This window comes from Lissotriton vulgaris, chromosome 6 (genome assembly GCF_964263255.1).
Source record: "Lissotriton vulgaris chromosome 6, aLisVul1.2, whole genome shotgun sequence".
In the NCBI taxonomy this organism is placed as follows: Eukaryota; Metazoa; Chordata; class Amphibia; order Caudata; family Salamandridae; genus Lissotriton; species Lissotriton vulgaris.
This window is the reverse complement of record NC_141694.1, coordinates 1,114,662,139-1,114,675,930: the sequence shown is the minus strand read 5'-3', so window position 1 is coordinate 1,114,675,930 and position 13,792 is coordinate 1,114,662,139. Positions and strand designations below refer to the sequence as shown.

General features: G+C 42.0%; 1 protein-coding gene across 5 annotated transcripts in view; it reads right to left on the bottom strand.

Annotated features, from left to right (window-relative positions):
- The window catches only part of ABHD12 (abhydrolase domain containing 12, lysophospholipase), a 454,310-nt gene that overhangs the window by 102,093 nt on the left and 338,425 nt on the right, over positions 1 to 13,792 (bottom strand). For all 5 annotated transcript variants that reach the window (XM_086927196.1, XM_086927195.1, XM_086927194.1 and 2 more), the window contains one exon: positions 4,392 to 4,521. In XM_086927196.1, the coding sequence (XP_086783322.1) occupies positions 4,392 to 4,521 (130 nt within the window). The remainder of the gene's footprint in view (positions 1 to 4,391; positions 4,522 to 13,792) is intronic.

Here is a 13,792-nt window from a genome sequence, read left to right as displayed (position 1 = left end):
AGGCATTAGGGAAGCGCAAGTTTCGAAATTAACAATACAATATGCCAGGCTACGCAGCCAGGCCTGTAAGGTGGGAGCAGTTCTCTTACCCCATACAAGCGCTATCTCCCGCTTAGCTAACAGGAGCCCAAGTGCAGCAAACCCCCTGACTTTTTTGAGAAAGTTGACCGTGTATCCCATGTGAGCGATTTCCAGATGGGGATCAGCGATAGTGAAGTCATTCACCTAATGTAGCGTGCACCTGTTCCCAATACGGCTGTAGTTTAGGACAAGTCCATGTAAGATGGGCAAAGTCCGCAGGAGGGGCAAAACATTTTAAACAATGGTGTGGCCTGGGAGGGTCTATTTTGTGCGACCAGTCTGTAGAGTGGTATAGTCTGCATAGGAATTTAAAATGAATTAGTTTGTGTCTGCTGTTTAATGATACTTCTTTTGTAACCATGCAACATTTTTCCCACTGGTCATCCGATATGTGCCAGCCGAGATCATGTTCCCAAGCAGTGCGTACCTTAACATCAAGAAGTGGACGAACACTAGAGCATGCCTTGTACATTTTAGAAATGAGGTGAGTACCCGTCTCGCTCTCAATTATCAGCGTTAATGGGGCCGCTGGCTCCGGAGCAATTGGATATGAAGGGATCGCGTCTCATCACAAAGGCATCCAAGAAACCGGGCGTCCTCTGTCAGAGAAGACGTGATCATTCGGGAATAGATAGCCTATTTTTTTAATATCAAATTTGTTCAACTTGAATTGTACCAGTGTTTCTCCTGCGATGGGGAGCCATGAAGGATTTGGGAGCGGCAAAGCCGGTGAGTATAATAAGTCTAGACCCATGCTTGCAAACTGTTTAATTTAAATATATACATTTGTGTTCTACATTAAACAGGCTACAGGATATTTTATAGTTTTGCAGGATTGTAAATGTTCTGAGGTATTAGCTATTTTATCAGTTTCAGAAGGATGAAAGGGTATAACGCCCTTGTTGGAATTTGAATTCAAATAAATATCCGGCATGCTTTAGGTCTCTGTTAAAGTAGAGTTGGTTGAAAGACTGAAGGTTCAAGCCAGGCTAAAGACAGGTGGCTTGCTCTGGGTCAGCTCGAGGTCATATTATCCCCATATGCCCAAAACAAGCCAAGCTCGCTTGAGGCTTTTCACTGCCACCCACACTCTAACCTAATGCAGAAAAAATGAACAACAAAGCATTAATCTGTGATGTAAAACAGGAGAAAGTAATAGCCATTAGTTGCTGAAATTCACAATGTGAGTAACCCTTCTGTCGAGATCTAAACCAGGCCCTAAACCTTAAAAAGAGACCATTGTCTACAGCTCTTCAGCAGGCCTCCAGTCTGGCATTTAGCACAAGTCTCCTCAGGTCATATACATGATATCAAGACTCTCCAGGCCTGTGGCTACAAACCCAGAGCAAGGACTCAACTCCAACAGGGGCCCAGACTGTCAGGTAGAAAATGCACACTTGTTACTACATTAAGATTGCAAAGGGTTACACAATTTGGCAATACAAGGCAGTATCCCAAAGCTTCCATTCAGCTGTGGTTCACCAAATGTTGGCAATTGCAGATGTCCGGCACCAAGCCATGGAATGAACAACGTTTAGCAGTGACGCTAAAGCCTGTGAGAGCGCAAGAGCTGAGCAGACAACTAATGTCAGCAACTGCACTGAGACACGGCTTGAGTACATGGAACATGGTGGGTTTGTGTATGGAGGGTGAACTAACACACCACATCCAAGTGGAAGCCAGAGCTTCAAGATTTAAACCTTTATTTGGCTTGTGGAAGTGGAGTTAAATATGCGCATACCAATGTGTTAAAAAGCCGAGCTCCCCTGTAAAATTGAGGATATTTTTTCAGTTTGTGACCATGCACAGAACCGTGTGCAAGAGAACAGCTATTTTTCCTGTTAACATGTTGATTTGGTCATGGCTTATTTCCTTTTGATGTCTAATATTGAAATATATTGGTCTGTATAGACTTCTTTGCATGGATACTTCCAATAAATGTTGCATTCTTCAATGAGATTTGTAATGGGGTAGCCTTCAACTATTTTTAATATTGCTCTAAACACAGGTTCATCCTTTATGCGAGGCAGATGCATCCATATATTACTTTGAGAAATCTTATGCACTAAAAAGTTAATGACTGTGAAACTATAAACAGGAATTGTCAGCATTTATATACACTGTAGCTACTAGATTATTTCTCAAAAACTGGTGGACTGGCTCCGGCCCTCAAGGGCTAGGGTCATGCTCGATTCTCATGTTGTCAACATACAATACTTTCACATATCGACATAAAGGAACTATATGGGAATCATTATATAGTCTTTAGTAATATTAAAAACTGGGAGCAGTCTTAGCCATATTGCTGTGGGGGAGCAACGAGAGTGTGCATCTGCTTTTTGCACCGCCAGGGCACTATAGTATTACAGACGAGGCGGCAAGGCTTGTGCAGCCTGTTTTGTAATACTGATAGAGCCCTTACAGCACTCTAAATTGTATGGGTGCATTATAGTCATGATTCAACGCACTCACATGTATATTTATCGTTTGCAGTGTATTTTGTTTATCAAATGCATTTATCCAACATCCTAAGCATAGAAATGTAATGTGTACCTTTAAGTAGGATTTATATGTATTAGAGACGTTATTATTCCTGTATGCATAATGTGCACAATGACAATATATTCACGCAAATATAACTGTATGTTGTTTAAGTTACCTGCATTGTAGGCCCAGAACTGCAGGTCGCTGTTTAAAATTCTTAGTTGCTAAAGAGATAATAAAATGAATCAATTTTGTGTGCCAGGACTGTATGTTCTTGTCCCACTCCAGGTGCAAGAATTCAACCTCGTAATTCTTAGTTTAAGAAGATAACCGGAATGTCTTTGAAGAAACTGAGAAGCGGGAAGGGAGGATACCTTCCATGCCTGGCCTATCTGAACCTCAGGCCACTGGAAGACAAGAAGAACTTAATTAAAGAGTCAATGGAAAGCCACTGGGGAATATTGCAAGTGAAACAAATTGTCATGTGATACATTTAGGGGGGGGTGGGCTCAATTTTATCTTTTTGTATGATGCGCAGGGACAGAAAATCAGATTTCTACATTTTCGTCGGAGAAGGAGCATCCTACAGTCTACACATGCGGACACGTTTGGAAAAAGAGATAGAGGAAATAGCCAGGAACATTAATGAGAGTAGTGTAGGGAAAGATAATTTATGCTTTCCTTCCTAATGAAAAAGGAATTAGATCCAACTTCAATCTTGGGTTGCATTTTGATTCTGGAGTTCATCACATTGTGTCTTCTATGCTGAATTAATTATATATGTAGGTTCGGCTCTGTATTGATTTTTATGTACCTATATTCTCTGATCGTAAGGTGCGTGTATATTCAATTATTTTTTGTCTTATAATAAAATCCATAAACTGGAATTCGGAGTATGTGTTCTTTTAAACATGACTAATTTGTAAGTATCATTTTGAAGTCTTTACTCCCCTCAACCACTTTCAGCAGGCAAATAAAAGACCATCAGAGCTAAATTAGGAAGGGAAGGCAAGGACTAAATTTAGCAAAATCAATACTGATCACGCTAGAGGACATTTAGCACAAGCTCTATCCAGAGGTTGTTCCCTCATTAGCATGGGAGCCTGGCCCACAAAATTGAGGTAATGACTTTGCCTCTGGCAAGTGCCATATTATTGGTGCAGAGGCAAACAGGGTCTTAGGAGGTGAACTGCCAGTGATCTGGCAGAAGGACAGGGGGTTCCTGTGCTCCCCCTGACATTTCCTGAAGGCAGGTGGCAGGCACTCACTACACCAGCCTGCTATAGGAGTTCTCTTCCCTCTTTAAAGTGCAGGAGGACTGCAGCCTGCAATGTGAAAAATGGAATGGCTTGTAAACAGCTGCTCTGTATTTAATTAAAAACGCAACCCCTAGTGCAGCCGCGGGTTCGTGACTGCCCTGAATGCAGCTTGTTAATTGTTTAAAGGTTCACCATTTTGTAAACAAGGATAATGCGCCCTATCTGTATAAAGTGTCGAGGTGTGAACTTGTCCTTGGAGAACTGGTGCTGGATCCATCAATCCCCCTATAAAAATGTTTGCCTGGAAAAGCAATGCATTTTTGGTTGCAGATACACAAGAAGGATTGTTACTTGTACATTCGGGCTTTATTAAAACCTATTCGCTGTTAAGCTAATTTTTGTTTTAAAAATAAAAATGATTTCACAAGAAAAACTTTTAATACATGAAATTCTCCTTAGAAGTTGTGTGCAGAGACATCTAGGTAAACAAATTGTAGGTCAAGAAAACTATATCTGTAGGCTGTTCTGATCTTAACAGATACATGTGCTCCATCTGTCTTTTCTTACCCAGTGCCCAGTGAGTGTCCCCAAACATACACAGGGTTGTCTCCACTGCGTGCCTTTATCCAGTCAAAAACGTGGAGGGCGTCGTAGGTCATGCCTCTTTCTGATGGCGTACCTAGTGAATCTCCCCAGCCTGAAATAAAGACACATGCAATTTGAGTTTGACATGCAAGGTACACAGAAATCAAACTGTCAAGCAGGGAAAACATACAATGAAGATCTGAAAATAAGTATTTATCCCATTATGGTCACACCGACACCACAATCACTAACACCGGAGGGAGACTTTAGCATCTGGCCATACGCCTTTATCTCTGCCACCATTGAAGATTTCAGCTAATTCCTTACGTTTTACCATGTATGAAAGGTTGTTAGTTTTAGAAACAAAGCCTAAGTTTAAATACTTTGTATGGACTGAGAGGAAAACAAAATAACTGGTAAAATTCATCAATTTACCTGACCCTTGAACAAGAGCAAAATATTCACTTTTGAAAGTTAGAGCAATTTCATATTGACAAAACAAACCTTTTTCAATAAATAGCACACTAGATAATTTATAAGAACAGAAAATATGTTTTGACATTCTAAGCATAATTTTTTATAAGATTTAAACCAACTGTTTAGCACCCGCACAGGACCGAAAAAAAGTCTACTTCGGCTGGGTGCTCTATCCTTTAATTGTACCTTGCATTAATTATAGTAAAACATGGAAAGGTTCTTCTTTGTCCATCCCTGGAAAATTGATGCAACAAGTGGACACTGCAATCATGTAGACAAGCTGCGAATACGTTATGAGAGGTTGAATGTGATTAAATTGCAAGAACCAATGTATCATGATCATGAGATATCACATAATAATAAAGTGTGTCAGCAATGAATGTATGACGGTATTCCGCATCCGTTTATCAAGCATGCCTTGGGAACACTCTCATTAGAACAAACACGTCTTTAGTACGCATTCGTTCCGCATACAAGTTGTTATAACGACTTGCCTTAGGGAGATGCTGGCTTTTGGAATAGTTTAATATACTATTCCAACTCCAGTATGTGCAACAGCAGGGAAGATGTTGAACTTTAAATCCAACACCATTCCACCAATGCGCTCCCCTAAAGCAAGTCCTTGTAATGACTTGTGTGCAGAACGAATGCGTGCTAAAGACGCGTTGGTTCTGATGCACGTGCTGTGAAGGCACAGCCTGATTGGGGCTTCATCCTAAAGGACGTTTCCCATCAGTTGTGTATGTATTAGAGTGCATGCCGTTCTCCCTCACATAACATGCCCAAACTCCATAGCATATTAGTACCTTGTAATCTCACAGGACACTTCTGCTCTAACATTAGCACAAGCAAGAACAAATAAAGACTCGGTTGCTTTAAGTAATATGGGTCTCATCTTCGGACTGAAGGTGGTAAAAACAGAAATCACTTGCTGTATATGCGCAATGAGAGAGAATATATAAAACTTTATAAATAAATAAGGCGTGTTTTGCTTTGTAGAGCCTGATTTGTGTTAGCACAAGCCTGACTGTTTCACCCAGCCATTCGGCGCAGCTGTTAGATTTTCTACCTTGATTAAAACAAATAAACTGTGTGGGATTAGGAGGTGTGGCTGAAGAGACTACTAAAAGTGGATACCGTTGTGTTTTCTAGTAGAAACCCGGAAAAAGCCCAGGTGACTTCAATCTATGATCCCTGTAAATACTAAAATCCTCAATGAAGCTATAGCAAAGATCATACCGGTTGTCATAACAGAGGTCATGCTTCTGGATAAACCTAGATTTATTGCGATGCAATACCATAAGAGACTGACAGGTGTACAGTACTTCCTAAACTTGACTCAAAATGTATATGCAGTGTCCTTCTTGAATACTGAGAAGCCATTTCACACAGTAGGATGGAAACATCCTATCTATGGAGAATAACAAGCACTGGTCAGCATCACCGCTCTATTGATGGAGTCTCTGGCTCAAGCACTCCCAATGGAGCTGGGGTGGAAGGACTATGAGATGGCATATGTCCAGAAAGCACAAAGCTGTTTTACTCATTCATTTAAAATATTTCCATAGAATAGACCTTTCACCTGAATACTCCACTGTGTCTGTGGATTGCCCTAGAGGTGAATCGGTCAAGGCTGATATCCTACACATGACCTGGTTGTGGATCGTTTTAAAATATTCTGGGAAAAAAGTGTATCACTATCACTGCACCACATAAAGCAGTAAGTAATATGGTTAAATTGGAGCTTAAACATTGTATGCTGGGGCTTAACGCGTCACGTATGATTGAACAACGAAGATACATAGACTACCAAGGCAATACCATGGCAGTACGCATGCATGCATGTCCGACATTTTGCAATTTAATTGAGGAACTTTTCTGCATATACTGGGTAATGGACTAGCTAAGAATATAGCAAGCAGTTGCTCAATATGGTACATGCTCCTGCTGGTAGGGCCTTCTTCGACTTACTGCGAGACTACCAAAAGGGGCTAGAGCACATAAACTTTACTTTGTAAAGTGACACGAGAGGATTTTGGGATATGAGGTGAGCTGGTAGCTCAACAGTTGGTAATTACGTCACTGTTCACTAGGATACATTTCAATCCCAACTTCACAAAGGCTTGAAATAGGGAACCTTTCAGAGGTAGAGTGCAGGGAACAGCAGGAAACTTGGATATCTCTTTCTAAGGGGGTCAATACAGTGGATCTACAGAGTAAGAGGGACAGACTGATACTTTGTGATGCAACCTACCAATTGTCAAGCTACCAACAGAAGCCTGACTTCGTGGAAAAAGTAAACATGTGTGCAGAACCCAGGGGCTGTGGACACATCAGCAACAATGGGACATAGGCTTGAATAGACAAATTGCAAATGAAGGAAGGGCTGAACTTTGGGGTAACATTCTTCACGTTTATTAGTGTCTTCAATATAGATAAAATAATTGTAAAATAATATTTCAATGGTGCCTGCTATCTGAAAAGCTTAGATGTGTGTTCCCTGGTCACTTCGATACATACTGCGATGCAGGGAGAAAGAGAAAGGCTTTCTACTTTTGTGGTGATCCTGTACAAGACTACAGTTTTTTATGGAAAGGTATCCTGAGTACTACAAATGTAGTGGAGAATTACCCCTTACCGCTAACAAAACTCCTAAAGCAATCTTAAACCAGTTCCTTACTTCAGCTTTAACCATAACATATTTCCTTCCCACTGCACTTCCACAACCCCTTACTCTAATTCTAATCCAAACCCAGTCCCTAGACTTAACTCGGCATGGTCCTTAGCCCCAACCCTCTTATCCCAATCATAATCCATACACCTCACCTAACCCATGCAAATTATGTTACACCATCCTTTACACCATGCCGTACTCTAGCCTTAAGCCCAACCGTTAGTTAACTCTAACCTATATATATTTTTACATCGTTTAGGAACATTTTTGTACACTCTACTTTTAGTAATCTAATTTTCTATTTTTTTTAAATTGTCTGTACATTTTTGTTACTCTACTTTTTAAACTTTTTTATGCAAACTATATTTCTAACATTTGATATATAACCCCTTTTGTCACCCAGAACGTAGGACACTGTACAAGAGATGTACAATATGGAGAATAAAAATGCAAGCCCCTATCAAAAAGAAAGTACAACACAACCTAAAAGAATAAATGATTAAGGATTGGCATTCAATGGAAGAAATAGCAAGTGTGAAAAGATGAGTTTTGTAAAAATTACAGAAACTGTATTAAAGTGGAGCTGAAAAAAATATGGATTGAAAGTTTGCTCTAATAAAGGCTATAGAAAATGACAGACGAATAATTGTAACAACAAAACTAGGGATAGGCAAGTTTGGATTACCTTCAATATCCAAACACCTGGTGGTTCTGTGGTCCAGAGATCTGCTTCTTTTCCGCCATGTAAGCAGGCTATCCCAGGACAAGCAACTTATGGTATATGCATCAAACCACCAGGCAACTGGTGAAGATGATTGAAGCAGGTGTGATGTGATTAAACTTTGAGATAATCGTAATAAGTCTTGCTACGGTTGGATGACACAGCCACGTTTTCCTTTCCCACGTGTTCCTTAACAATGCGGGTGGGAAAACAAATGCATCTGAACCAAGCATTCCATTTACAACGCATGTTGTTACATCGACTTTCCTCAGGTAGGCGCTGGACTTTGAAATAGTATAATTTACTATTCCAACTCCAGTCATGGCAACATTAGAGAAAGCATTGGGCTTTAAAGTCCAACGCCGCTTTACCTAAAGCATGTCGTTATAACAACTTGCGTTGTAAATGGAATGATTGGTTCAGACGCATTTGTTGTTCCACCCGCATTGCAAAGGCAATGCGCTGTTCGGTGGGCATGGTATTTGCTGTTTCCCTCTTGCTACGGAGTGAAGGACACTTTTCAGAAGAGCAAGAGATCAAGGTAGCAGTGTAGTCAGTATGGCATTTTATTTATACACTTTGAAAAAAGACAACCCCTAGATGTCAACCTGAAAGTCTGACAAGAGAGGGTTTGGCAAGTGAGGAAAAGTGAATCAGTGGTCCAGCTCAGCCCATGAGCAGTGAAACGGGAGCCCAAGCCCAGGTGTATCCAGTGCCAGTTTTGTTGTGGCCCATGGCCAAGTAGGTTATGTTAGAATGTAAGTAGGACTGTGGAGGTATTGTGGCGAACTAGAATCTGAGCTATCTGGCTGGGCTGCACAAGGTGGAACAGGAAAGAAAAGAAACCTGTGGCAGCAGGCCCCTGTGTCCTTACTTCAATGACAAACCTGAATAGCAAAGAAGGGCATAGAAGAACAGACAGAGAGTAGAGGGACAGGCAGATGAGAAGAAGAGCAGAACTACACAAGAGGGGTTGTGAATGCAAACTGCAGAGGAAGAAGTCCTCACACACTACCAATTTTCTTCTCCAATCTGAAGAACCCCAAAGAATTGCCTCCTAGAAACTAATATAACCAGGTGCTTCGTGAACACTTGGGGTTCTAGAGATGGGAAGCTGTACATACAATCCCAGAATAAAGTGCAGCATGGATGCTACTTGATAGGACAAAGGGATGATCATGGGTTCAGAAAAGCAATGGAATGGGGAAGAAGATTTGTTTAATGTTAGATTAGGCTGTTTCAGGAAGTAATGCAGAAACTGAGATGGTGATTCCACATTTTGCCTGTCAATCACCTTGTATTTTTTTGAGATGGACATCAAACTTACAGCAGTGTAGAGAATCAAGAACTACTGAGTAGATCTAAATTTGGGGGTGAAATGTGTCATGAGATAAAAGCAGGACTGAGACTAAATAGAAATGTGCGCGCAATGCCCCATTCATCAAAATCTGCTGGGCGACCATATCAGCAGTTCCCCAGTCTTTCGTAAGACTACATAGATGTAAACTCTGTGACAGTATGGTTGAGAATTTCTTCACAAAATATTGCTTGTGCTTACACTGACCCGCTAAGGTTTTTTTTCCCTGCTTCCTACTTTGTTTCCACAAACTAGGTTTGTAGAGAGCTAGCTGCAAGACCAAGAAGTTATGTCTGTTCACAATCATTCACACCCTCCCCTCCAATAACCACAAGTCTTTCTCAACTGGGATCAGGCAAGATCTGGTTGAAGCTGCTCTGAACTTTAAGGAACTAAAGATAGGTAAAAAAGGCAATACATGGCAATCGATGAAGGTCGGCTTGTGTAATAAGTGGCTTCGGACCGGCCTTTTCCTATTTCGAACATATTTATCAGACTTTTTAAAAGAAATGTTATTTTTCATCACTCAACAGAATGCAACTCTTTACCTTACCCTTACTATTCTCCTACCCACCCTTACTATTCTCCTATCCACCCTTACTATTCTGCTACCCTGCAATTAGAATAGTGCTATGTATTCTGCATGATATCCAACAGTTTTGTGTCATCCTTCGCAATTCACTAAACGTGTCTTAAACAAGCTCTGCAAGTTCATTTATCTACGGTTCTAAGCTCTATTTTTACTTTAGTTCATCATTTTACCTAGCATTTAATGAAAACAACTGCTGACTTCTCTGTGCTCAAGACAAACGCAAATGGCACACACCTTACATGGGGAGTTTATGTGTTAAAAAAACAAGTGTGGCCTATTTATGATGGCTTCAGGTTTTAAAAGGCAGCACCGTGTTTAAATAAAAATCCCTTCACCCTTCAAAGCACAGCAAATCCTCAAGGAGATTACAATCGACAAGAAGCCATCTACGAGATTAAAGGATTTTGCTGGTGGCATTTCACTTTCTACTTCGCAGGTTCATGGGAGACAGTCAGTCCCACATCAACGAAAATACATATGTGGCAAAGTAAAACCCAGAAGCTGCTTCTATTTGAATCATAGGATCCAAAAGGGTGAGTGTACTGTAAGCAGATTGATAAACATTTGCAACAACATATTCCACATCCAGGTATGCCCTCAAGGGCCTTTGATCACAGGACACCACATCAAAGAGGCTACTACATCCAGCTCTGCTCGCTTCTGTACCAGGGAACAAGAAGATGTTGGCTGTCATTGGTACAGTCAGACGTAAACAGTGGAAAACTGCTGGGAAAAGCTAAGGCAATGGGTAACAGAAGCAAAAGCTGCTATCCATAAAGAAGACACCATGTGACTACAGAAATACATTTGCAAAACTCCTACTAGGGCTGATTCGCAATATGACTGAGCGGATTTTAGGATGAATTATCAGCAGTTTTCAACAATCTGCACCGGTGTATGGCAGAGTTAATTTTAAATCAAATTCAAGATCGCCATTTTGGTTTCTACATCTCTGCACAGTGCTGTACATGAATGGTCATGGAACTAACTTGTTCCCTAAATAGCGGAAAAATAGTAATAATTATTTTCATAGCACACAACTAAATGCTTTAAGTGCTTTACTACACTATTAGGTCTAACTATTACTCAACTTACCTGCACCAGGGGTCAATCACCTCTCATCTACGGCATTTATCTAACCCCCATGATCAGATTGCTTAACCTGACATGTTAGAACTTTGCAGACAATATGCAAATCATTCTAAAATTGAAGAGCCAGGGAGACTTCTACAGGTCAAGACTTGGCAACTGCCTTGTGCCTTTAAAGCATGGATGATGAGTAACCACCTAAAGCTCCTCCACCCCACAAACACAGAATATGGCCAGTGGCAATGGCATAAACACATGCTACTAACATAAGCATATCACCACAAGTTTTAGGCTTGCCGTTAGCAAAGACCTTGCAGATTTGCGAAAAATCATGAAATATACTTACATAAAGAGGCCTTCAGGCAGCGCTCTTAATCCATTAGTTGGTTTACCTGCAATTTACATTTTGCTTTCGCCCTCCATAGCATACAACATAGACAATGGGTCATTCTACTTGTGCCATTGGTTCCTTACTCTGTGAGTGATGGCGTACTGCCCAAGAACATTATTATCTCCAACACAGAAAGTAGTTCCTTGCAGTGCACAACTCTTGGACATAGAGCTTTTTTTTTAAAATCAGAGGGAAGAGATAGGTTTTAATTGCCTTCCGAAACGCCAAATAGTTGCCCAGACTGTGGATCTGAAAGGGAAGGGAGTTCCAGAGTTTGGCCGCTAAGCTGCGAAAGGGCCATCCCCCGGCAGGTAAACGTTTCACCCGAGGGGCGAGAACCAGGCATTGCCCCATGGAGCGCAGATGGCGCGTGGGTGTGTAAGGCACCAACAGATTGGCCAGAATACCCGGGGAAGGGAGCTTCAAAATTTTGAAGGTCAAGCAAAGGGCCTTTGATTCAATACGCTTGGCCATAGGCAGCCAATGTAACCGTTGAATGGCACCAGTTGTTGGGCAGCTTCTAGGGAACCCAAGTAGGGCTCTGGTTGCCGCATTTAGGATCCTTTGCAAACGCATGACCTCTGCCGTATTTGCCCCCAGGTAGAGCGAGCTGGCATAGTCCAGCCTTGACAAGATAGCCGCTTGGACAATCATTTGTTGAGTGGACAGGTTGAAATACACCAACAGGGGTTTCAATTCCCGGAGTACGCCAAACACGTGCCTGCCACTTAGTATGGTCCTGAAAGTTGAGGGTCAAGTCCATCCAGACCCCTAGATTTTTCACCACCGACTTAGGGGTGGGTGCATTCCCAAGGGTATGCGGCCACCATTGCTCACTCCATAACTCAGTATCTCTCCCCACCAGCAACATCCTGCGTAGAGTCTTCGGAGAGAATCACCACCAACTGTGTGTCATCAGCATACAAGACAATGGTGAGACCCCAGTCCCTGGCCAATGCAGCCAGTGGATGTACATACAGATTGAATAGTACAGGACTCAGGGCAGAGCCCTGTGGCACACCGTGTCTGATAGGCTAGACATGTGAGAGAAAAGGCGGGGGGTCACCTGGAATGTTCTCTCAGAAAGGAAAGATCTAAGCCATTCCAGAGCTGAGCCAACGATACTGGCCCCCTCCAGACAATTTAGAAGAATCTGGTGGGAGACCATATCAAACGCGCCACTAAGATCTAGCAGTATCAGTGCCGCGGTATTCCCAGCATCTAGAACGGTCCGCAGATGTTCAGTCACAGCAAGGAGAGCTGTCTCAGTGCTGTGACCTGGGCGGAAACCATTCTGCGAGAGATCCAGGATGCCATAGTTGTTCAAGAATGCCATTAGGGTGGTGTTAATATGTACCTCTACAATCTTAGCTGCCCATGGTAAAAGAGACATCGGATGGAAATTTTCCAGTTTAGCTGGATCCAGTGAAGGTTTTTTAAGTAGGGGAACCACCATTGCCTGTATCCACAGCCTAGGAACCCCTGCTGTGGAGAGAGAAGTATTGATCACCTGGCACAAAGGTGCCAAGAGCACAGGCAGGGACTCCATAAACTGGTCTGGCTTGAGAGGATCTGCAGGAGAGCCAGATTTAACTTTGCTGCATAGCAGACGAAGCTCATCCTGTGAAACAGGAGGAAAGGCCGAGAGAATATGGGTAGTAGGGGGTATGTGGATGGGGCTGAGACAAGCAGGAACCAAAGGGAAGGAATTATAAATAGCTTCCACTTTTTAAATAAAGAAAGCAGCAAGGTCCTCACAATGCTGCTCAGACGTGATTGCAGAAGCCGTAGGGGTATTCCTTAGTTTAGGATCATTGAGTATTTTGAAAATACACTTGGTCAGATTGCTACTTGACTTAATTTCCTTAGCGAAGTAAGCAGCCCGATCAGATTGTATAACCCGGTGGTAGCTCTAAATGGCGGCCTGATAGCATCTCTTAGCCAACAGGTTGTAATCCCTTCTCCAATCCAGCTCCAGTTTTTTCCAGGCTTCATGCATTGTGGCCAGTCTATCAGAGAACCAAGGGTTGGAATTCGAGATGCAGCATTTGGACCATTTGGCCAGGATGAGAGAGTCCAGTG